Source organism: Myxine glutinosa, chromosome 1 (assembly GCF_964187855.1).
Source record: "Myxine glutinosa chromosome 1, kmMyxGlut1.1, whole genome shotgun sequence".
Taxonomy (NCBI): Eukaryota; Metazoa; Chordata; class Myxini; order Myxiniformes; family Myxinidae; genus Myxine; species Myxine glutinosa.
Genome location: NC_136261.1, coordinates 170,287,725 through 170,306,252, shown reverse-complemented (window position 1 = coordinate 170,306,252; position 18,528 = coordinate 170,287,725). Strand labels below are relative to the sequence as shown.

Below are 18,528 nucleotides of genomic sequence, written 5' to 3'. Positions count from 1 at the left end.
ACTCGGAATGCTTGTTCAAATATGTAATTTAAAATACCTCTCCAAAATACCTGTTGCTGTGTAATTTAAAGCACCTCAATGCACTGGAAAACGTGGTGACAGCAATACTGTTCTGTAGCAACAGGCATTTTAAGGCCATTTTCCCTGCAAGAGCGGGGGTTAGCTTTGGGGGCCCCATGACAATCTTCTCCATTTTGTCCTATTTTCTGCATCTCCCCTTGTTAAACCCTTGCCTGCATTTCTTCTTCGACCACCTTTAGCCAAGTATTTCTCGGTCTTCCCCGTCCTCTACTTCCTTTTACATTCATTTCCATCACTCTTCTCAACCAGTCACTTTCATCTTTCCTCAACACGTGACCAAACCATCTCAAACTGTTTCTCTTCACAGCATCAATCACAGGCTCTATTCCCATCATCTTTTGCAAATCATCATTTATCTTCCTCTCTCTCAACGATACTCCACAAATCCACCAAACCATTCGCATTTCCACCCTTTCCAGCCTTCGTTGCTGCTCTACGTTCATTACCCATGTCTCGCTCCCATAAATCATAACACTTCTCACACATGCAGCATACACCTTTCCCTTCAGCTTCAACGACACTCCCCTCCTCGTCAGCATGCCACTCAGTTCCCGAAACTTCTTCCATGCACATCTCACTCAAGCAACAGTTGCCAAGTCTGATCCACCTTCTCCATTCAGCATGTCTCCTAGGTAGCAAAATGTTTTCACACCTTCCAGCTTCACGCCGTCTCCAAGATCCAACTCAACATTTCCTCCATCTGCAGCTCCCTCTGTGCACACCTTACACTTGAATGGAGCTGCCACACTGGTTAATGACCCTCTCAAACCACTACATTTTTGATGAACCCACTCAGCACACATTGTACATTGAATGGAGTTCACTCCGACACCCTTCCTGCACACAACACACGGCCACTTCCCAGTTCTTTCCACCTCACCACATGCTTTACCACTTGCCATCACCTTCATCTTTCCGATATTCACCTTCAGACCTTTTGTCTCCATACATTCCTTCCACTTGTTCATCTTCTCCTTCAGTCCATCCATACTTTCTGCAATCAACACCAGATCATCTGCATACAACAACTCCCATGGTAAACCCTCCTTTACGTTCCGAGCCAGCACCTCCATCACAGCTACAAATAGTAGTGGACTTAGTACCGACCTCTAATGCACTCCCACCTTCACCTCAAACTCACCACTGTTCCCGTCCTTCGTCCTTACAGCTGTGCGCGCTCTTTTGTACATTGCCATCACTACTCTGATCAACCATTCCTCCACTCCTAACTTCCTCAATGCCCATGTCACAACCACATGTGAAACCCTATCGAATGCTTTCTCCAGATCAACAAACCCAAGAAACAACTTCTTCCTCTTCTCCATGTACTTCTGCTGCAACTGCCTCACAATAAAAAGCACGTCTGTCGTGGGGGTAAAACTGTAAAGGGTTGTAAAACTGTATACTGTACTGTAAAAGGTGGATCAGACTCGGCAACGGTTGCTGGAGTGAGATGTGCACGGAAGAGGTTTCGGGAACTGAGTGGCGTGCTGACAATGAGGGGAGTGTCGTTTAAGCTGAAGGGATAGGTGTATGCTGCATGTGTGAGAAGTGTTATGATTTATGGGAGCGAGACATGGGTAATGAACGTTGAGCAGCAACGAAGGCTGGAAAGGGTGGAAATGCGAATGGTTCGGTGGATGTGCGGAGTGTCGTTGAGAGAGAGGAAGACAAATGATGAACTGCGAAAGATGATGGGAATAGAGCCTGTGATTTTATGCTGTGAAGAGAAACAGGTTGAGATAGTTTGGTCATGTGTTGAGGAAGGATGACAGTGACTGGTTGAGAAGAGTTATGGGAATGCTGCAAGTCTGGATGTAATTGGCTCAGAACTGTAGGAGGGGTAGCGTGACAAACAAACACACAAACACACACCGGTCCGTGAATTAGAGAAAGGATTTTAAAAAATTATACAGGGCTGCTTTTAAGGCATGGGGTAAGCTGGTCACATCCCAGAGCCCTTTGGTGAAAAGATGCCCCAGCAGTGATACAGTTGCACTCAAAAGGGCTCAAAATCAGATGCTTAATGCCATACCTTCAAATTCAAATTTCTCAAAACAGCTTTTGCGCATGCTTTAATTACTGTTGATTTTGACTTCACAGATGCATACTTGTAAAAAAAATAAAAAAATAAAAAAAGATTGGATAATAGATTGGTGTTTTTTTTCCAACTTGTATGATTTTACTCTCTAACCAATTGCAGTTCTTTACTTTTTATGTTGTTGCTTGTTGAACTTTTATTGTTCAGGTGGCAGGCTTCTTCTGCAAACAGGTCAACAAGGAACAAAAGCAATGAAGAAAAGGTGGAAGAAGGGCAGGATGTGATTGTGATGAATATGGATGAAGATCTTGTGGTTGAGAAGGAGGGGGAGGAGGAGCAGCTTGTGGAAGTCGATGAGAAGGATGGTCATGTTGTGGTTGATGATGATGATGATGATGAGGATGATGAAGAGGAGGAGGAGGAGGAAGAAGAAAGGGTATTGGTGGAGGAGTTTGGAGCAAAGGCAGGACTTGTGAAAGAGGGAGTAGTGGGGAAGGATGGTGTGGGGCAGCAGGAAACGTGTGAGCCTGAAGTGGGTATGGAAAGAAAGGATCAAATACCGACAGCCCTCAACAAGGAACCATCTCTCACAGGAGTTTCCGGCGAGTGTCATTTTTCAGGTTTGTTCCACTTTTCTCACATTAACATTATGTTTAACATTACTCCATCTTTGTTGTTGTTGTTTTTTGTTCTTTCTAAGTTTTGTTTTATGACACCTGATCCTTTATATTTATTTTTCTCAATTGTTTTCTCAAAAAAAAATGGATGAGATTTTTCTATTTTGAATCTATCAATCATCAACTTGTCTTTATGGTGTGTTAAAATGCAAATGTTGAATGTTTTTATTGCACTCCATTTCTGTGATGTTTTTTTCCCCATGTCAGAGTGTGCAGGTACATTTATAAAAAATGTGAAGAAAACTCCAGATGAAGAGTTTATTGTAAGAAAGTCAACTTGTTGCCTCAGAACTATTTGCTGTCATGAGCATTAAAAACTCCATATTTTAATCTCGTTACCTTTGATGATGCTCTTTTTCAGTTGGTGTCACGTAAGGCGAAAAAAAAGGAAAGAAGAAAGAAAAATGATAAACGTGATTTTCCTTCCAAGATGTGAGTTTTTTTTATGTTGAGTATAACTTTAAAACAATTGTATCAGCTTTGAAAAAAAAACCTTTGAATTTCCACTACATTATGATTATCATTACTGCTTGGGCCTCTATGAAGTGAGGGTATCTTGAATGTGTCATGGATGATTTTTGCTAGAAACATCAAAAGTATAGGGAAATTGTTGAAACAAATTTCTCAAGGTATTCCTCTGCTGCATATCCACATTTGTCCAAGTGATTGGGGCAGCATGTTGATGCCAACTGTGCAATAATACTTGGAATGGCTACGTATCTATTTCAGGGCACGTTATTTCATATCTCATCATTTGAAAGTGAAATGCCACCAAGATGTCCTTTGGGTTAAATAAAGATTGAAGACACATGTTGACAAGTCTGGATATGTTGCATGGGCACTGGGCAGCTTTCGTACCTCCCAGCCCATTTCTGTAAGATTACCAGGTCCCCTGAGGTTTGATATTATGGATGTTCTTTGGCAGTTCAAGGAAATAGTTCATGTATAATGCAGGAAGATTCAATTTGAGCCATCATGCCTGTGCTCTATATAAACACCCTCAATTTCCTTCTGTAGGTGGGCGGGGAGGAGGGGCAGGAGGAAGTGTGGTGGAGAACAGTGTGACAGGCTCATGGACGTCGTGTCGTGTGTGTGTGTGTGTGTGTGTGTGTGTGTGTGTGTGTGTGTGTGTGTGTGTGTGTGTGTGTGTGTGTGTGTGTGTGTGTGTGGTTGCGTGCGTGGTTGCGTGTGTGGTTGCGTGTTTGGTTGCGTGTGTGGTTGCGTGTTTGGTTGCGTGTGTGGTTGCGTGTGCGTGCGCATGTGCACGCACATACGAAAACCTACGTGTGTACACCTCTTTACTGGAATTGTGACACTGCACTTGCTGCAAGGATCCTGACCAAAATAGGGTACCTGCCACACATCCACCCTGTTTAGTTACCCATTTCCACTTCATACAAACTTTACATTGTAGCCAGCAGGATAAATATAAACAATAAATGGGCAAACAGGCTCAGTTGCAGTCTGAGAAAAACACAGAACCACTCACTATGTAATGCAGTGTCAGCTGGTACACTGCTAACCGCAGCATCAATCAGCCTACATAGCCTATGTGATGACTTCCTTGACAAACTGCTTGAAGATTTGGGGTCCTTCAAACTTTTGTACCTCACCATCAGCCACATTCTCTTTTGAGCAAACCACATATCAGAGTTTGCCTCCAAAACCAGCTGCCAAGGGAGCATCCTCTGTCATGCCAATTTCTTCCTTGGCAACTTGTAACTTCCAACAATGCGCACAACCTTCATCTGCTGGTTGATGGAATATTGTTCTGCCCTTTGGGTTGGGTTGTGCCCCTCCTATCTCACATATCTTGCATCTTGATGCCCAAGCATCCAACGTCCTAAAAATCATTGGAATTTCACACAATGCAGCTGAATCTCTGGACCTGTTACTCTCACATCACAGGCAAGTTATTGGCCTCTGTCTACGACAGCCTCCTTTCTTCTGGTCGTGCATTTTCTTCCCTTCCGTGCTCCGTCTCCCCAATGTGTCTCCATGGCACAAGCATTCTGCCAGTAAAGCAATTCTTGTGAAACTATCAAAAAAACAGGCTCACTGCTCAGTGCTCACATCCACCCATTTCTTTTTTTCTCTCACCTGTTGAACCAACCAATTTCCCCAGCTTGTTCAATGTCATTATTCTATCCAACAGGGGTTCAAGATGGTTGTTCACTTCCTCCTTATATGTGATCCCCATGCATACTACTCATGATCTTTTCCAACCGCTTCAGCTCTTCCTTTCCACATTGTTTTGGGGAAGAAGGGGAGCGTCAGGGGCAGATCCAGGCATTTCAAGACGGGGGGGGGGGGGGGGAATGAAACTATAGCGCTTGGGGGGGGGGGGGGGATAAAGGGGAGTCTGGGGGGTCCTCCCCCAACAAATTTTTAAAAATTGATCGTCAGAAACGGCATTTCGTGCGTTCCTAGAAGTTTCTGCAGTTCCTTGCGTTCTTCCCTGGTCCAACAGTTCAGCAGATTAGCACCCCCTGCACCCTCATCCTGGATCGAAGGAGACTGGTTGAGAGTGTCAAAATTATGTTTTCTGACTTGCATTCAAGGATGGACACTGTTATGGTATGACCAAAGTGACTGAAGCAGAACAAGGGCAGAGGTATACATGTTGTGAGAACATTGTGACATCTCATGAAAAAGAGTAGGCTATATAGTGCCAGTACTATGGTCAAACTATCTGCTGTATATGGCAGTGTTGGGGTATGTAGGTATGCATACCCCGCTCGCCTCACCTATATTCTGAATTTTAATTCCTGAAGTCCTTCATTTTCCTTCAAATCTTTCACTTTTCTTTCCCCTCCACCACCTTCTCTTGTCATCCCAAACTTCTCAACCGTCCCTATTCACTCCTTCACCTCCCATTACTTTCCTGTCTTTTTTTTAACAATCACATCTTATTTTTCACGTATTTGTATTAATCAACATATTTTATTGACGTGTTACTTTATCTCTGCCTGCCTACCGCAGTGACCTTTCAGCCTCTTCTGTTCATAATGACTCATCTGAGGACCAGATTCTGACTCCTCTCAATCCTTTTGCTACTGAATTTCTACCTGAGGCTTTTGACACAGTGAATAATTCCACAGGTGAAAATTGCAACGATGGTTTTCTGTGTTGTAAAACATTAGAGAGCTAAATAGAGATTAAATCTGTTGCATATGATGACACTTGTTTGAGAAAAATCAGTTTGTGATGGTATTTCATCTTGGGGATCAAGCATGATTTCATCTTGGGGGTCGAAAATTGTATTAAGGATGTATAATGTGTTTTATTTTTGCTTTATTTGGAGAATGGGAGTTCGATGGATGCAGATGAATAATGAGATCTGGGTATCATCACAGGAGATTTAGGAGCTGCTGATTTTGAGTTGGAACCAGCATTAGAAAACATCCAGGAAACAGAAGAGAACAAGATGATACATGCACGACTAAAAAGCCTTGTTGAGGAGAACAAGGTAAGACAGAGAAGTGGCAAAAATGTGCTTTGTGGTGGCTTGAATGAATGAATGATCGTTTTAAGGCCATTTTCCCCGCTAGAGCAGGGGTTAGCCTTGCGGGCCCCATGACAATCATGGTTCCCTGTTTGAGGCAATGTTTTTATGGCCGGATGCCCTTCCTGACGCCAACCCTTGGTCATGCTCTTACGATGCGCAGGGATACGGTGTACCTATTCTAAACCGGGGTACACACCGGGATCATTCATCCCAGCAAGCTGGTACTCAATTTGCCGACCTCGGAAGGATGACAGGCTACGTGAACCTCCCTGGTGTTAATTCAGCGATCGATCGGGATTCGAACCCAGGATCCTAGGATCCCAAGCCGGCATCCTAACCGCTAAGCCAACACCAGGCTTGAACTCGCATATTATCTGAAGCTTCAAACACAAAAATGATCGGTAAATTATTGAATAAATAATGTAATACAGTCGAATTGAGTGGGTCCCAAATTAATCAAATGGTACTAGCTCTGCCAGTTTGACAGCGGTTCAGAAGAGAGGTCAGGCTAGGTAGTTTGAATGTGGGAGCAATGGGGGAGAGAGGGATCGATGTGGTGGAGATGATGCAGAGAAGGAGGTTGGAAGTGTTGTGTGTGCAGGAGACCAGATGAAAAGGAGACAGGGCAAGGAGGTTGGTAGGAGGACACAAGCTGGTGCACGCAGGTGGGGATGGAAGGAGTAATAGCATATAATAATAATGTCCTGTCCGTAGCGATTATAATCAGCCTTGGACGAATAGCCAAACCAGCTTTATTACTCCTGAGGCGAGCAGTCAAGTATATGGCGGTTGTTTTTACACGCGCGGAAATGACGGGATGCGAGACGTTTAGCTGACGAAACACACGGGCTTATTCCCAAATCCACAAAACCTTCCAACATGACCAAGAAAATTCAACAATAATGATTTTAATGTAAATAAATGAAGGAATGAAAATATCGAAATAAAGGCTGAGGTTTTTCCAAACCGAGGTACCTTTACGCAGTCTCGAACATGCACACAGGGAAAAGATAATGAAAATATAGAGAAATCCCCTTTCAGCACTTGACTGGTCCCAATAGGTCCTTTTAGGAGCTTGGCGGCTGTTGAAGCTCAATATAGCCACTCGCGCGGGAAGCGCTCCAAAAATAGCGACAGCCCGAAAGTGCCATGCGCTTTCAGCTCCACAAGAAGCAGGCGAGTCCCGAAGACGATTTCCCTTTCCAGTTGTGGCAATGCAGTCAAAACCAACAAATGCGTAAAAATAGGTAGCTGCTCCTTGAAGGACACCGTGCACTCCAAAAGACAAAAATGCCCCAACGCTTTCACAGAAATCGCACCCACACAACCAAGAAAAATGGCCAGTGTCTTGTCCGAGCAAGACCGAGAGACCCCTTCTTCACTCCTCAGGGCCAATCGTATCGTTTGGCTCCCAGTTTGGCCTGCCCATATCCCACGGTCGAATCATGCATGTTCCCTCAGGGCATGGCCTCACGGCTTTTCTTGACCACCAATTTCTCCGCCTCTCGTGGATGGGCTTTCGCCTATTAGGTCCTTTGGGTGGGGCTTACTCCGGGAACCTGTTTGCTTGCAGTTGGTGGTAAGTGTTGTTTAAAGGTGACTTTGCATGGCGGGCTTTGTTAGCAAAGACATGAGGGGAAAATTATGGAGGGAAAGCACGCACGAGGGAAAATTATCCTTAAACTCTACCACTAATTAGCAATGCTTCACCTCCCCCCCCCCCCCCCCTCCAAACCCCCCTTCCCCCGCCCCCCGTGTGAAGAACATTTAAACAACCCAGAGCTACAGTTTCCCAACTTATTACATCGAGGTTGCTTATACGTGTCCACGGGGTCCATGCTACAACTATACAGTGCAACGTTTCCCATGGGATCCTTTTACCTACCCCGCCCTCCCCCCCCCCTCCCCCCCCATAAGCATAATAGAATTGAGTGAGTTCCAAATTAATCAAATGATACTGGCTGCCAGTTGGACAGCGGTTCAGAAGAGAGGTCAGGCTAGGTAGCTTGAATGTGGGATCAATGGGGGAGAGAGGGGTCGATGTGGTGGAGATGATGCAGAGAAGGAGGTTGGACGTGTTGTGTGTGCAGGAGACCAGATGCAAAGGAGATGGGGCGAGGAGGTTGGTAGGAGGTTACAAGCTGTTTGCACGCAGCTGGGGATGGAGGAGTAATGGCATATAATCATCATCATAATAATAATATCGGAAGAGATCAGCAAGCAGTTGGTCAGAGTGGAAAGATGCGAGGGACAGATAGTAATGGCATGGGGGTGATGCAAAGTCAAATGGTGTGTGTTATGTCGGTATATGGACCACAAACGGCTCAGACTGGGATGGAGAAGCAGGATTTCAGGGACACACTGGAGAGAATGATGGGATTGGTTGAGCTGGAGGTGATGCTGTGCATTGCAGGGGACTTCAATGAGCATGTGGAAGTAGTGGAGCCAGGTGAAGAGGAATGTGTTGGTAAATTTGGTTGGGGAACAGGAAAGAGAGAGGGTCAAGAGCTGGTGGCAAGGACAAAATGGCCATAACTGGTTCATTCTTTCAAAAGCAGGAACGCCACAATATTACCTATAGGAGTGGACAGCATAGAACATAATTAGATTTGGTGGTGGTCGGGAATCTCTCCCTCTCCCCTCTCTCCTCTCCCTGTTTGAGAAGCAGAAGTTAGGTTGGTGGAGTGGATGTACAAGGGAACGAAAGGAAGAGTTTTGTTGGTCCTGGGATGTCGAAGGAGTTCAGTGTGAACATTGGATTGAGGCAGGGAAGCACTCTCAGCCCTCTCCTGTTTATCAGGTGATGGAGCTGGTAAGCAGGAAGGGGAACATGAAAGGTATGCTGGGGAGGCTGTTGTACGTGGACGATCTGCCTGTTATGAAGAATGGGTGGGAGATACAGCAAGTATTGGGGGAGTGGAAGGAGGTATTTGAGAAACATGGGCTGAAAATGAGCATGGAGAAGACAGAGGGCATGTGAGTTGGACAGCAGACAAAATAAATGAATATCAGGTTAAAGGGGAAGGAGATCAGACAAGGAAATAGGTTTGAGTATCTGGGTGGAACAGTGACTGGGGGTGGTAAGTCAGAGGCAGAGGTGCAGAGGAGGATTCAGTTGGGTGCGAATGCGTGGAAGGAGGATGGAGGGTAGAGGGTGTAATGCACCAAGCTCCTGCCTCAAGAAAGATTTCAATGAGATTGAAAGAAAATGTTCTGATGTCATGTGTAACACCGGCCTACCTTTACGGTCTGGAGTCGGTGGCACTGACAGAGAGACAACAACAGAGATTGCAGGTTTGCAAGAACAACTGGGTCAGGAGGATTGTGGGAGTGACTAGAGTGGATATAAGGAGAATAGATGAACTGAGTGAGGAGATTGGTGAAATTCCAGCTGAGATGGGCTGGGCATTTTGTGCGGACTGGGGAAGAAGAATGGCAAAGATTGCGGATAGGTTGAGGGAACAAGGTAGGAGGAAAAGAGGTAGACCAGGGTTGAGATGAGAGATTGAGTGAAGGGGAATATCAGTAATGTGGTGGCAGATTGGAGAGTGGAGAGAGTTAGCTGAGGACAGAGGGGAGTGGAGGAGTATCGTGGTCAAGGCAGGGCAGGAGCTTGGTACCATTGGACCTCACCCCTTATAAAGGGAAGAGAAGATGAACAACAACAACAACAGTAGAATGCATAGAATCTCATAAATGGGAACAGTATTTGACATTTATTTTAAGTTATAGTTGAGGTTGTTAAATTGTAGTTGAGAATTATAGAGTTCAAATATTATTCTTTCAAATCAAAAAGAAAACCAAAATAACACAGAACATAATTAATGCACAAAAATAAACAAACGAGAAAGAATCTGAAAATGCAAATGTCGTCAGCATTCGCTTTGTATTCAGACTTCTTCTCTGCCGCATGCTAAACATGACAAAAAGAGCTAAAAAGAATTACAAAAAAATTGACAATTTTATGCGACCGTCACCTTTAGAATTCAAAAGCAATTGGCTTCAGTTACCAAATATGCAAACGCTGCTCAAATAAGTCGATTGAATGAAAATTGACAATTTTATGCAACCTTGACCTTTGACCTTTTGATCTAAAAAAAATTTGGATTCTAGCTTTTGATTGGTGAACCAAATATGTGACCCATTGTGCAAATTCTTAAAATTTCAGGTCAATCGGATTAAAATTGATGATTTTAGGTGACGCTGACCTTTGACCTTTTGATCTAAAAAAAATGCAATCAGCTTGTAGCTTTTGATTGTTGAACCAATGCAGTGACCCAATATGCAAATTCTTTAAATTTCTGGTCAATTGGATGAAAATTGATGATTTTAGGTGACGCTGACCTTTGACCTTTTGACAAAATTATTAATTTGGCTTCTCCATATTCTCATCATAAAGCTTTGTTGAAGATTCGATGACGACTCAAATGGTTCAAAAAAAAAAAAGCTGCGGCCCAGACACATAGACACACACACACACACACGATTGAAATCCCCACCTCCCCCATGTCGCGGGGGCGACGGACTAACGAATCGGAAAATGTGAATTTTGTCGATTTTCGGTTTAATACAACTGAAATTTCTTTCTCGTAAATCTTTCTCGTCTTTCTCGTCTCGGGCGACTTTCTCGTCTCGGGCGACGGACTAACGATCCCAGCTGTCTCATAAATTATCTTCACGAAGGAGGATGTATGACTACCCTCCTGGTCTAGTTTACATATACATGTTTCAGAAATAGAAAGCAGCCATATTGGATTTGTTGAAGATTCGATGACGACTGAAATGGTAAAAAAAAAAAAAAAAGCTGCGGCCCAGACACATAGACACACACACACACACACACACACACACAATTGAAATCCCCACCTCCTCACCTGTCGCGGGGGCGACGGACTAACGAATCGGAAAATGTGAATTTTGTCGATTTTCGGTTTAATAAAACTGAAATTTCTTTCTCTCTCTGTTTCTCTGTCTCTCTATCTCTGACTTTGCCTCATTATATCTGTTCTCTCTTTGTCTTTGTCTCTCAGTATTTGTCTCTGTCTCAAATAGATGAAAGGAACAAGGTGTTGATTGAGGAAAGATCGTCTTCTCAGCTCAAGCCTATAGGAGTCTCATTCCCAGTCTCTTGGTCTCATTAATCAGTCTCTTTGTCTCATTATAAGTCTCTTGGTCTCATTGTCAGTCTCTTGGTCTCATTATCAGGCTTGTGGTCTTTTTCTCAGTCTCTTGGTCTCATTCTCAGTCTCTCTGTCTCATTTATCAGTCTTGTGGCCTCATTCTCAGTATATTGGTCTCATTATCACTCTTGGTCTCATTCTCAGTCTCTTGGTCTCATTCTCAGTCTCTCTGCCTCATTCTCAGTCTCTTGGTCTCATTCTCTGTCTCTCTGCCTCATTCTCAGTCTCTCTGCCTCATTATAAGTCTCTTGGTCTCATTATCAGTCTCTTGGTCTCATTATCAGGCTTGTGGTCTTTTTCTCAGTCTCTTGGTCTCATTCTCAGTCTCTTGGTCTCATTCTCAGTCTCTCTCTCATTTATCAGTCTCTGTCTCATTATCAGTCTTGTGGTCTCATTCTCAGTATATTGGTCTCATCAGTCTCTTGGTCTCATTCTCAGTCTTTTGGTCTCATTCTCTGTCTCTCTGCCTCATTCTCAGTCTCTTGGTCTCATTCTCAGACTCTCTTGGTCTCATTCTCAGACTCTTGGTCTCATTCTCTGTCTCTTGGTCTCATTCTCTGTATCTTGGTCTCATTCTCAGTCTCTTGGTCTCATTCTCAGTCTCTCTGTCTCATTCACAGTCTCTCCGTCTCCGTCTGACTCTCCGTCTGTCTTTCTATCCCTGTCTCTCTGTCTCAGTATCTCCATCTCAGCCTCAATCTCTCCGTCTCAGTCTCTTCCTCTGTCTCTCCGTCTGTCTCTCCCTCTCCCTGTGTCTCTTCCTCTTGCTGTGTCTCTTCCTCTCCCTGTGTCTCTTCCTCTCCCTGTGTCTCTTCCTCTCCCTGTGTCTCTTCCTCTCTTTGTGTCTCTTCCTCTCTTTGTGTCTCTTCCTCTCTTTGTGTCTCTTCCTCTCCCTGTGTCTCTTCCTCTCCCTGTGTCTCTTCCTCTCCCCGTGTCTCTTCCTCTCCCCGTGTCTCTTCCTCTCCCCGTGTCTCTTCCTCTCCCTGTGTCTCTTTCTCTCCCTGTGTCTCTTCCTCTCCCTGTGTCTCTTCTAGAGAGTTAATTTTTGTGACATCTGTGAACAACAATCTTCTTCACCAACTCTCCGGACGCCTCTTCGCGGTGGTTATACTCACTAATGCAAGTGGGGGGCCAAATCTTCCCCTTTCTTCCCTGCTCCCCAGATTCGTCAGTGCGGTATGATCATGGTTAGAGTGCCGACTGGTCCCTATGGATCGACCTTTTTCCTCTTGTCTCTATCTTTCTAACCCTGTCATGGACCTGACATTGTGAAGGTGGGGGTACACCATCTTGGATGTGGGGATCTCTGTGTCGCTCCTGGGAAATTGATCGGTTGTCTCTGTGTTGCAGGCTTGTTCAAGAGAACTGTCCGGGGCTAAACAACAGCTACAATCTTCTTGATGTTTTACGAAAGCCTAAATAACCTGATCTTGATCGGGTCACCCATATTGTTCACTTGCAAGCTCACTTCAGATTATTAGCTTGTCCTTGGAATCCACTATGTCTGATCAGCAGTTCGGATTCTGTTCTGGTCACTCAACTATTGACATGCTGCTGCTTCTGTGGAATTGTTTTTCTGCAATTGTTGGAGTCCCTAAACCTCAACAAAGAGGTTACTATCACAGTGTGACATCCTGCTATGCTTGTCACGCTCCTTGTCTGCGACACATAAGGCTACTCGACTTTATGACTTCCTTAACTTGTACAGTAAATTCATTGCTTGCAATGGAATCTGCTCCTCTTCCAGTGGAAGCTGGCGTGCATCAGTACAGGATCTTCGGCCCAGTGGTCCCCACCAATAAAATAGATTTTTGCAATGTTCTGGAAACCCTCTTTCTTTTCTTGCAGATGATTCCACATTGCTTTTTTTGCAGTACCTCAGTTGAATCACTGATGATTTGGAATTGATTTGATGTTGATTTAACAAATGGAGCATGTCTCGTCTTGGCAAATTAGGTCTCAACCTGTTGTTTCCGAAGAATTGTCAAACTGTCAGTCAATGGAAAAGATTCAGTCTTTTGAACTTGTGGACCTCACCTGTGGTCATGATGTCTCATGGGCCAACCAGATTGCAAAGCTGACTTCCAAAGCCATTTGTGGACTGGGCATCCATTATTGTTCCAAGTTGATCTTTGAGAAAGCAGAACTTACACGGTCTACCAAGCCTTTGTCCATAGCTCATTTGTGTACAGCTCTCTCCTGTGTGTCTATCCTGAAGTCTGTAGAATGTAAAGCTCAACATTATTGGCCTCACCTGTGATAAGGCATCAGCATGGCATGTTCCGGTCATCTTGAAAGCAGGTTATTGTGCTGTCTTTTTACTTGAGACAGGATTTCAGGCAGGATCTATTGCAGTGTTGGTGAAACAATGGATTAAAACAAAGCTGACGATGACATTGTGAAAAAAAAATTTACAACCAGAAATTGGGAGGAAGAATTTATAGACAGGGTTTTCTGGTGTGTTTTGACATCTTCCATTCATTCCCGAGTGAATTTATACATCGGCATGTTCCTTGGAAATCCCAAAAGAAAGAAACCTCAAACAGAAATCTGGTTAAATATAAGTACAAGAGATGCCATAATAGAGAAATGTGGAATTTAGAACAGCACTTAAATTTCTGTTTGCCCAACTTCTTGTCACATTGTGATTGTCGGCTTTGTTTTGATCCATTTTGTTTAAGTCACCAGTATTCTCAAGTAGACAGACAATAATAGCCATAAGCAATAATAACATGGTTGCTCTTGCTCATGATGGGTATTGTCTTCTTTGGCATGTTGGGTCTTGCCAACCATATTCGCTTCAAAGTGAAGACTATATTCCATTTTTGAGATTGCTGACCCTCCAGATAACTCGTGTTAAAAGCCACGTATTTATAAAGTGACATATTTTCTATAATCAAGAATATTCCGTTCCACAATACCCTCAATTTGAGTCAACATACGATAAACTAGAGAGTTCATAATACATGTTACCCCGCACAGTGTTTATGTGTATACTTCAATTGAAATAAAATAATGATATTAAAGATCGTTAAAAACATTTTCCGGAACTTCGGTGCTATTCAATCAATCTTATACATCACCCGACTGATTATATTGATTGTCTGTTCGTCCTTGCTGGGTTCTCTGCCTTCATCTACCTAGCAGTTTTCCCTCTGTCATCAGCCCCTTGATATCGATTTAAAAAATTCAAAAACAACTCTGGAGATTGAGAATTGCGGAATAGATGAATAACTGTATCAATTTTTACCAGTTTTGTCATTCTACGTTTTCCTAGGATGGAAACGAATGCATCAATCCACCCAGAAATAACAAAAAAATGTTCCTTACATGTTGTATTTATTTTTTACTCTCCATGACACTTTTTGTCATTTAGAAAAGATTAGGATGCAACATATTTCTTGCCATCCAAATGGTCCGTTACTGTTTTGTTCTCTTCTTGGATACTTTACTGCTAAGTCAATTCAACCAAGCACAATATTTTGGCCTATCAGGTTGTTTAAGCTCAATAATTATTTTTTGAAGTTGAATTTCTTCAAAGATGAAGTAGGGCACATTTATACAGGTTCAAATGCATTGTGGTTAAACCCCTTCTCCCAGGTTCTCTTATCTCGCTGTGAATCCCTGGAACAGAAAGTATCCATGAATGACATGAAGTTTGATCACCTGCTGGCTGAAAGGTACGGCACACAGGTTCAGAGGTTATGCCAGGTAAAAATGTGATACTTGAGAACAGCTGAAGGGATTTAAATCAAACTTGGTACAAGTATGTATGATGATGTAATAATGTGGGCGGAGACATATCTGTTGAAGTCGCGATCTTGAAGTGTCATTTTAGTTCAATTTGAGATAATCCATCGCACTCCCCTGACGAGGCACAGCCTCCCCTAAGAGAATAGTTCTACAACATTATTGTGGCAATGACATAAAATGAGAGGACTTACAAGCACAGCCAAAGGTACTCCAGGGGGTAATGAGGGGGAAGGTTATGGTACTCCTGGGGGTAATGAGGGGGAAGGTTATTACATGGTCAGTGGGAAATGGAGTTCTTGACATCAACTGCAGCTCTGCCACCGGAACGGGGATCAGGCCTGCTTACTGGAAAACACAATTCCCAGGGAGAGACACCGATAAAATCGGGGGTATTCTGTGGGAGGTGAAATTCTGTGAGGCTGATAATGTCAGGTTTACCAGTGGTCGCTTAGATTGAGAGATCTGTCCAATTGGAGCAATGACCTCAAAGTTAGGGATGGGAGGATGGGAAGAGTTGCTGTTGGCAGGCAGTGGGAAAGAGGGGAGGCAGGAGAGCATGCAGAGGTGGAAGCGGGAGGATGTGTAATGTGGAGGGGGCGGGATGCTGGGGAAGAGGACAGGGAATGGGATGCTGGGGAAGCAGAGAGAGAGCAGGAGAAAGGGGAAGCAGAGAGGGGGCCGGACGCAGGGGAAGCAGAGGGGAGGCGGGAAGCAGAGAGGTGGCAGGACACAGGGGAAGCAGAGAGGTGGCGGGACGCAGGGGAAGCAGAAAGGTGGCGGGACGCAGGGGAATCAGATTGGTGGCGGCACGCAGGGGCAGCAGAGAGGTGGTGGGACGCAGGGGAAGCAGAGAGGTGGCGAGACGCAGGGGAAGCAGAGAGGTGGCGAGACGCAGGGGAAGCAGAGAGGGGACGGGACGCATGGGAAGCAGAAATGATGTGGGTAGGGTCACTGGGGAAGCAAAAATTGGGCAGGAAGCTGATAGGGAGCGGGACACTGGGGAAGCTGAAAGGGGGCGGGACGCTGTGGGAAACAGTAAAGGGGTGGGCCATTTGGTGTTTGTTTCTCTCAAAATTTCATAACTCCATGCAGCAAAACAAGGCAACAGCTCATGAAGTTTCATTGTGGAATATTTTCTGTATGTGATAACAACATAATATAAGATTATGTATAGGTCCTGAAATGTTAAGGTCCTCTAAATGTTGAGGTCCTGAAATTAAATATCATGAATATTAAAATAAAATAAAAAAATCCAAATCTGCTTCTGAAATTTCATAGTTTTTTTCGTGATATTTTTGTAATCCAGTGGGTAATGTTAAATTTTTTATTTGCAATGTGTGTGTCAATCATTCATATTTATCTTGTAATCTATTGTTACTTCCAGCCTGGAAAATCAAAGGAAGTTGGAGGAGAAGGATCAAGCTCTTTCAAACTCATTGCACCGTGCAGTAAATGCTGAGGTTTGATCTTTCAGACACTAATAAACTTGGTGTGGTGTCAGTGTAATCCAGCTGTTCTGTGCCAACATGATAGGAAGGCAGCTGAAAAGTACACAAACTTTTTCATTTCCCTCTTTTTGACTTTGCAGTTGAAAGTTATTCAGCTACAGAAAACTCTACTCATCAGTAAAGTCATACCAGAGAAGAGATCCCCATTTGTTGTGAAGGAAGACGAGGACGCTATTATGTGAGCACCATAAGGGAGAGAAATGCAATATCAATCAGAAAGAGATAGTCATGCCATCACTATTGGGGTTCTGGTCGTTCTCACATCATAACTGCTGTGATATATATATATATATATATATACATACACACACACACACACACACACACACACACACACACACACACACACACACACACACACACACACACACACACACACACACACACACACACACACACATGAAAAAGTAAGTACACCCCATGTAAAGTTTTGACTTTTTCAACATAAAGCTATTTGATCTTCATTTCAACAATATTGATAGATAAAGGTGATATATATAAAAAGGTGATATATATAATATAACAAATATCATGAAACATTTACATTTTGTAGTCCATTGTATAATTTAAATAAACATAAATGCAAATTTCGCATGTGGAAAAAGTAAGTACTTGTATGTGGAAAAAGTATGAGGGAACCTTGTCCGAAGTTTGTGTGTCCAAAAAGACTCCCGTCTTAGAATTGTTATGTGTGATCGATTTGCAATCTATCTATAATTCCAGTAATCTCTGTTTGTACGTTTGTACGTTTGTACGTTTGTTTGTCTGTGACCGCTGTTTCTCGACAACCACGGGTCCGATATACTTTTAACTTGCCAGGTATATTGCTGGGGACCCGAGGATGTGCCTTTTCAAGGTTTCATATTAATCGGACAATTACTTACCGAGCTATGTCCAAAAAACGATTCAACCAATCAGAGAGCAGCGAACTATCGCGTGTGCCGAACGTGGCGGACACACTCTGCCTCGGATGGCACATTTGAGAGCGTATTCATTTATTTCACGTTTGCAAACTATGTTGGCGTTAAACTATGTTTTAAAACTAATAAAAACGAATTTGCGATTCATTCGCTTTCCTGCGCGTTTGTGCACGCGATGGCGATTTCTTTACCAAACTCCGGAAGCCGTTCGCTTTGGACCAAACCATTTCATGTAAATAGAGGGGGGGGGTATAATTTTAGATATAGATATAGTACGGGCAATGCCCTAGTTGATTCAATGGCAGAGATTTGAATATCATCTTTTGAGTGATTTTGCTTTAAGCTTTTTTGTTTATTAAGGTTCCATCATTCTACTGAGATTTGATCATGTAACTGTGTGCAGTGAACAGATGGAAACGAAGCTGCAAGCTCTCCGGTGTGCTTCAGATGTTAACATGGCTGCTAGGCACAGCAAGATGACGCTCATTGAGGTAAAATAAAAAGGGAGAGGAGAGGTTAGATGTTTGAAAGAGGTTGCGCTGATATTCTCCAGACATACTATTTTTTTGTGTTACGTTGTAGTCCATGGCCCCCCAAACCTGTGTCGCAGACCACCCCATCATGACCCCATGCTGGGCTGCAATACACAACTTAGCCAGTTCACTTGCTGTTCCAGTCGTCTGATTATTTGCATTTGTGCAGTCAGTCGACACTTTGAATGTGCTGACATGGATGTGGAATGTGGTCCAAACCAAAGTGGGTGAAACATTATTTTTTAAGTGACGGAATTACAATTGGTTTTAATGCACAGTGTATTCGGAGCGGAAAAGAAAAACAAGCAAAACAAAACCGACTTCGAA

The 18,528-nt window shown here is 43.6% G+C and overlaps 1 protein-coding gene across 1 annotated transcript in view; it reads left to right on the top strand.

Annotated features, from left to right (window-relative positions):
* Positions 1–18,528, top strand: part of LOC137413484 (uncharacterized) — a 174,415-nt gene that overhangs the window by 142,974 nt on the left and 12,913 nt on the right. Inside the window, exons 17-25 of the mRNA XM_078779919.1 lie at positions 2,330–2,742; positions 3,007–3,062; positions 3,161–3,231; positions 5,782–5,900; positions 6,156–6,268; positions 15,088–15,167; positions 16,625–16,700; positions 16,829–16,926; positions 18,072–18,159. Of these exons, the coding sequence (XP_078636045.1) occupies positions 2,330–2,742; positions 3,007–3,062; positions 3,161–3,231; positions 5,782–5,900; positions 6,156–6,268; positions 15,088–15,167; positions 16,625–16,700; positions 16,829–16,926; positions 18,072–18,159 (1,114 nt within the window). The remainder of the gene's footprint in view (positions 1–2,329; positions 2,743–3,006; positions 3,063–3,160; positions 3,232–5,781; positions 5,901–6,155; positions 6,269–15,087; positions 15,168–16,624; positions 16,701–16,828; positions 16,927–18,071; positions 18,160–18,528) is intronic.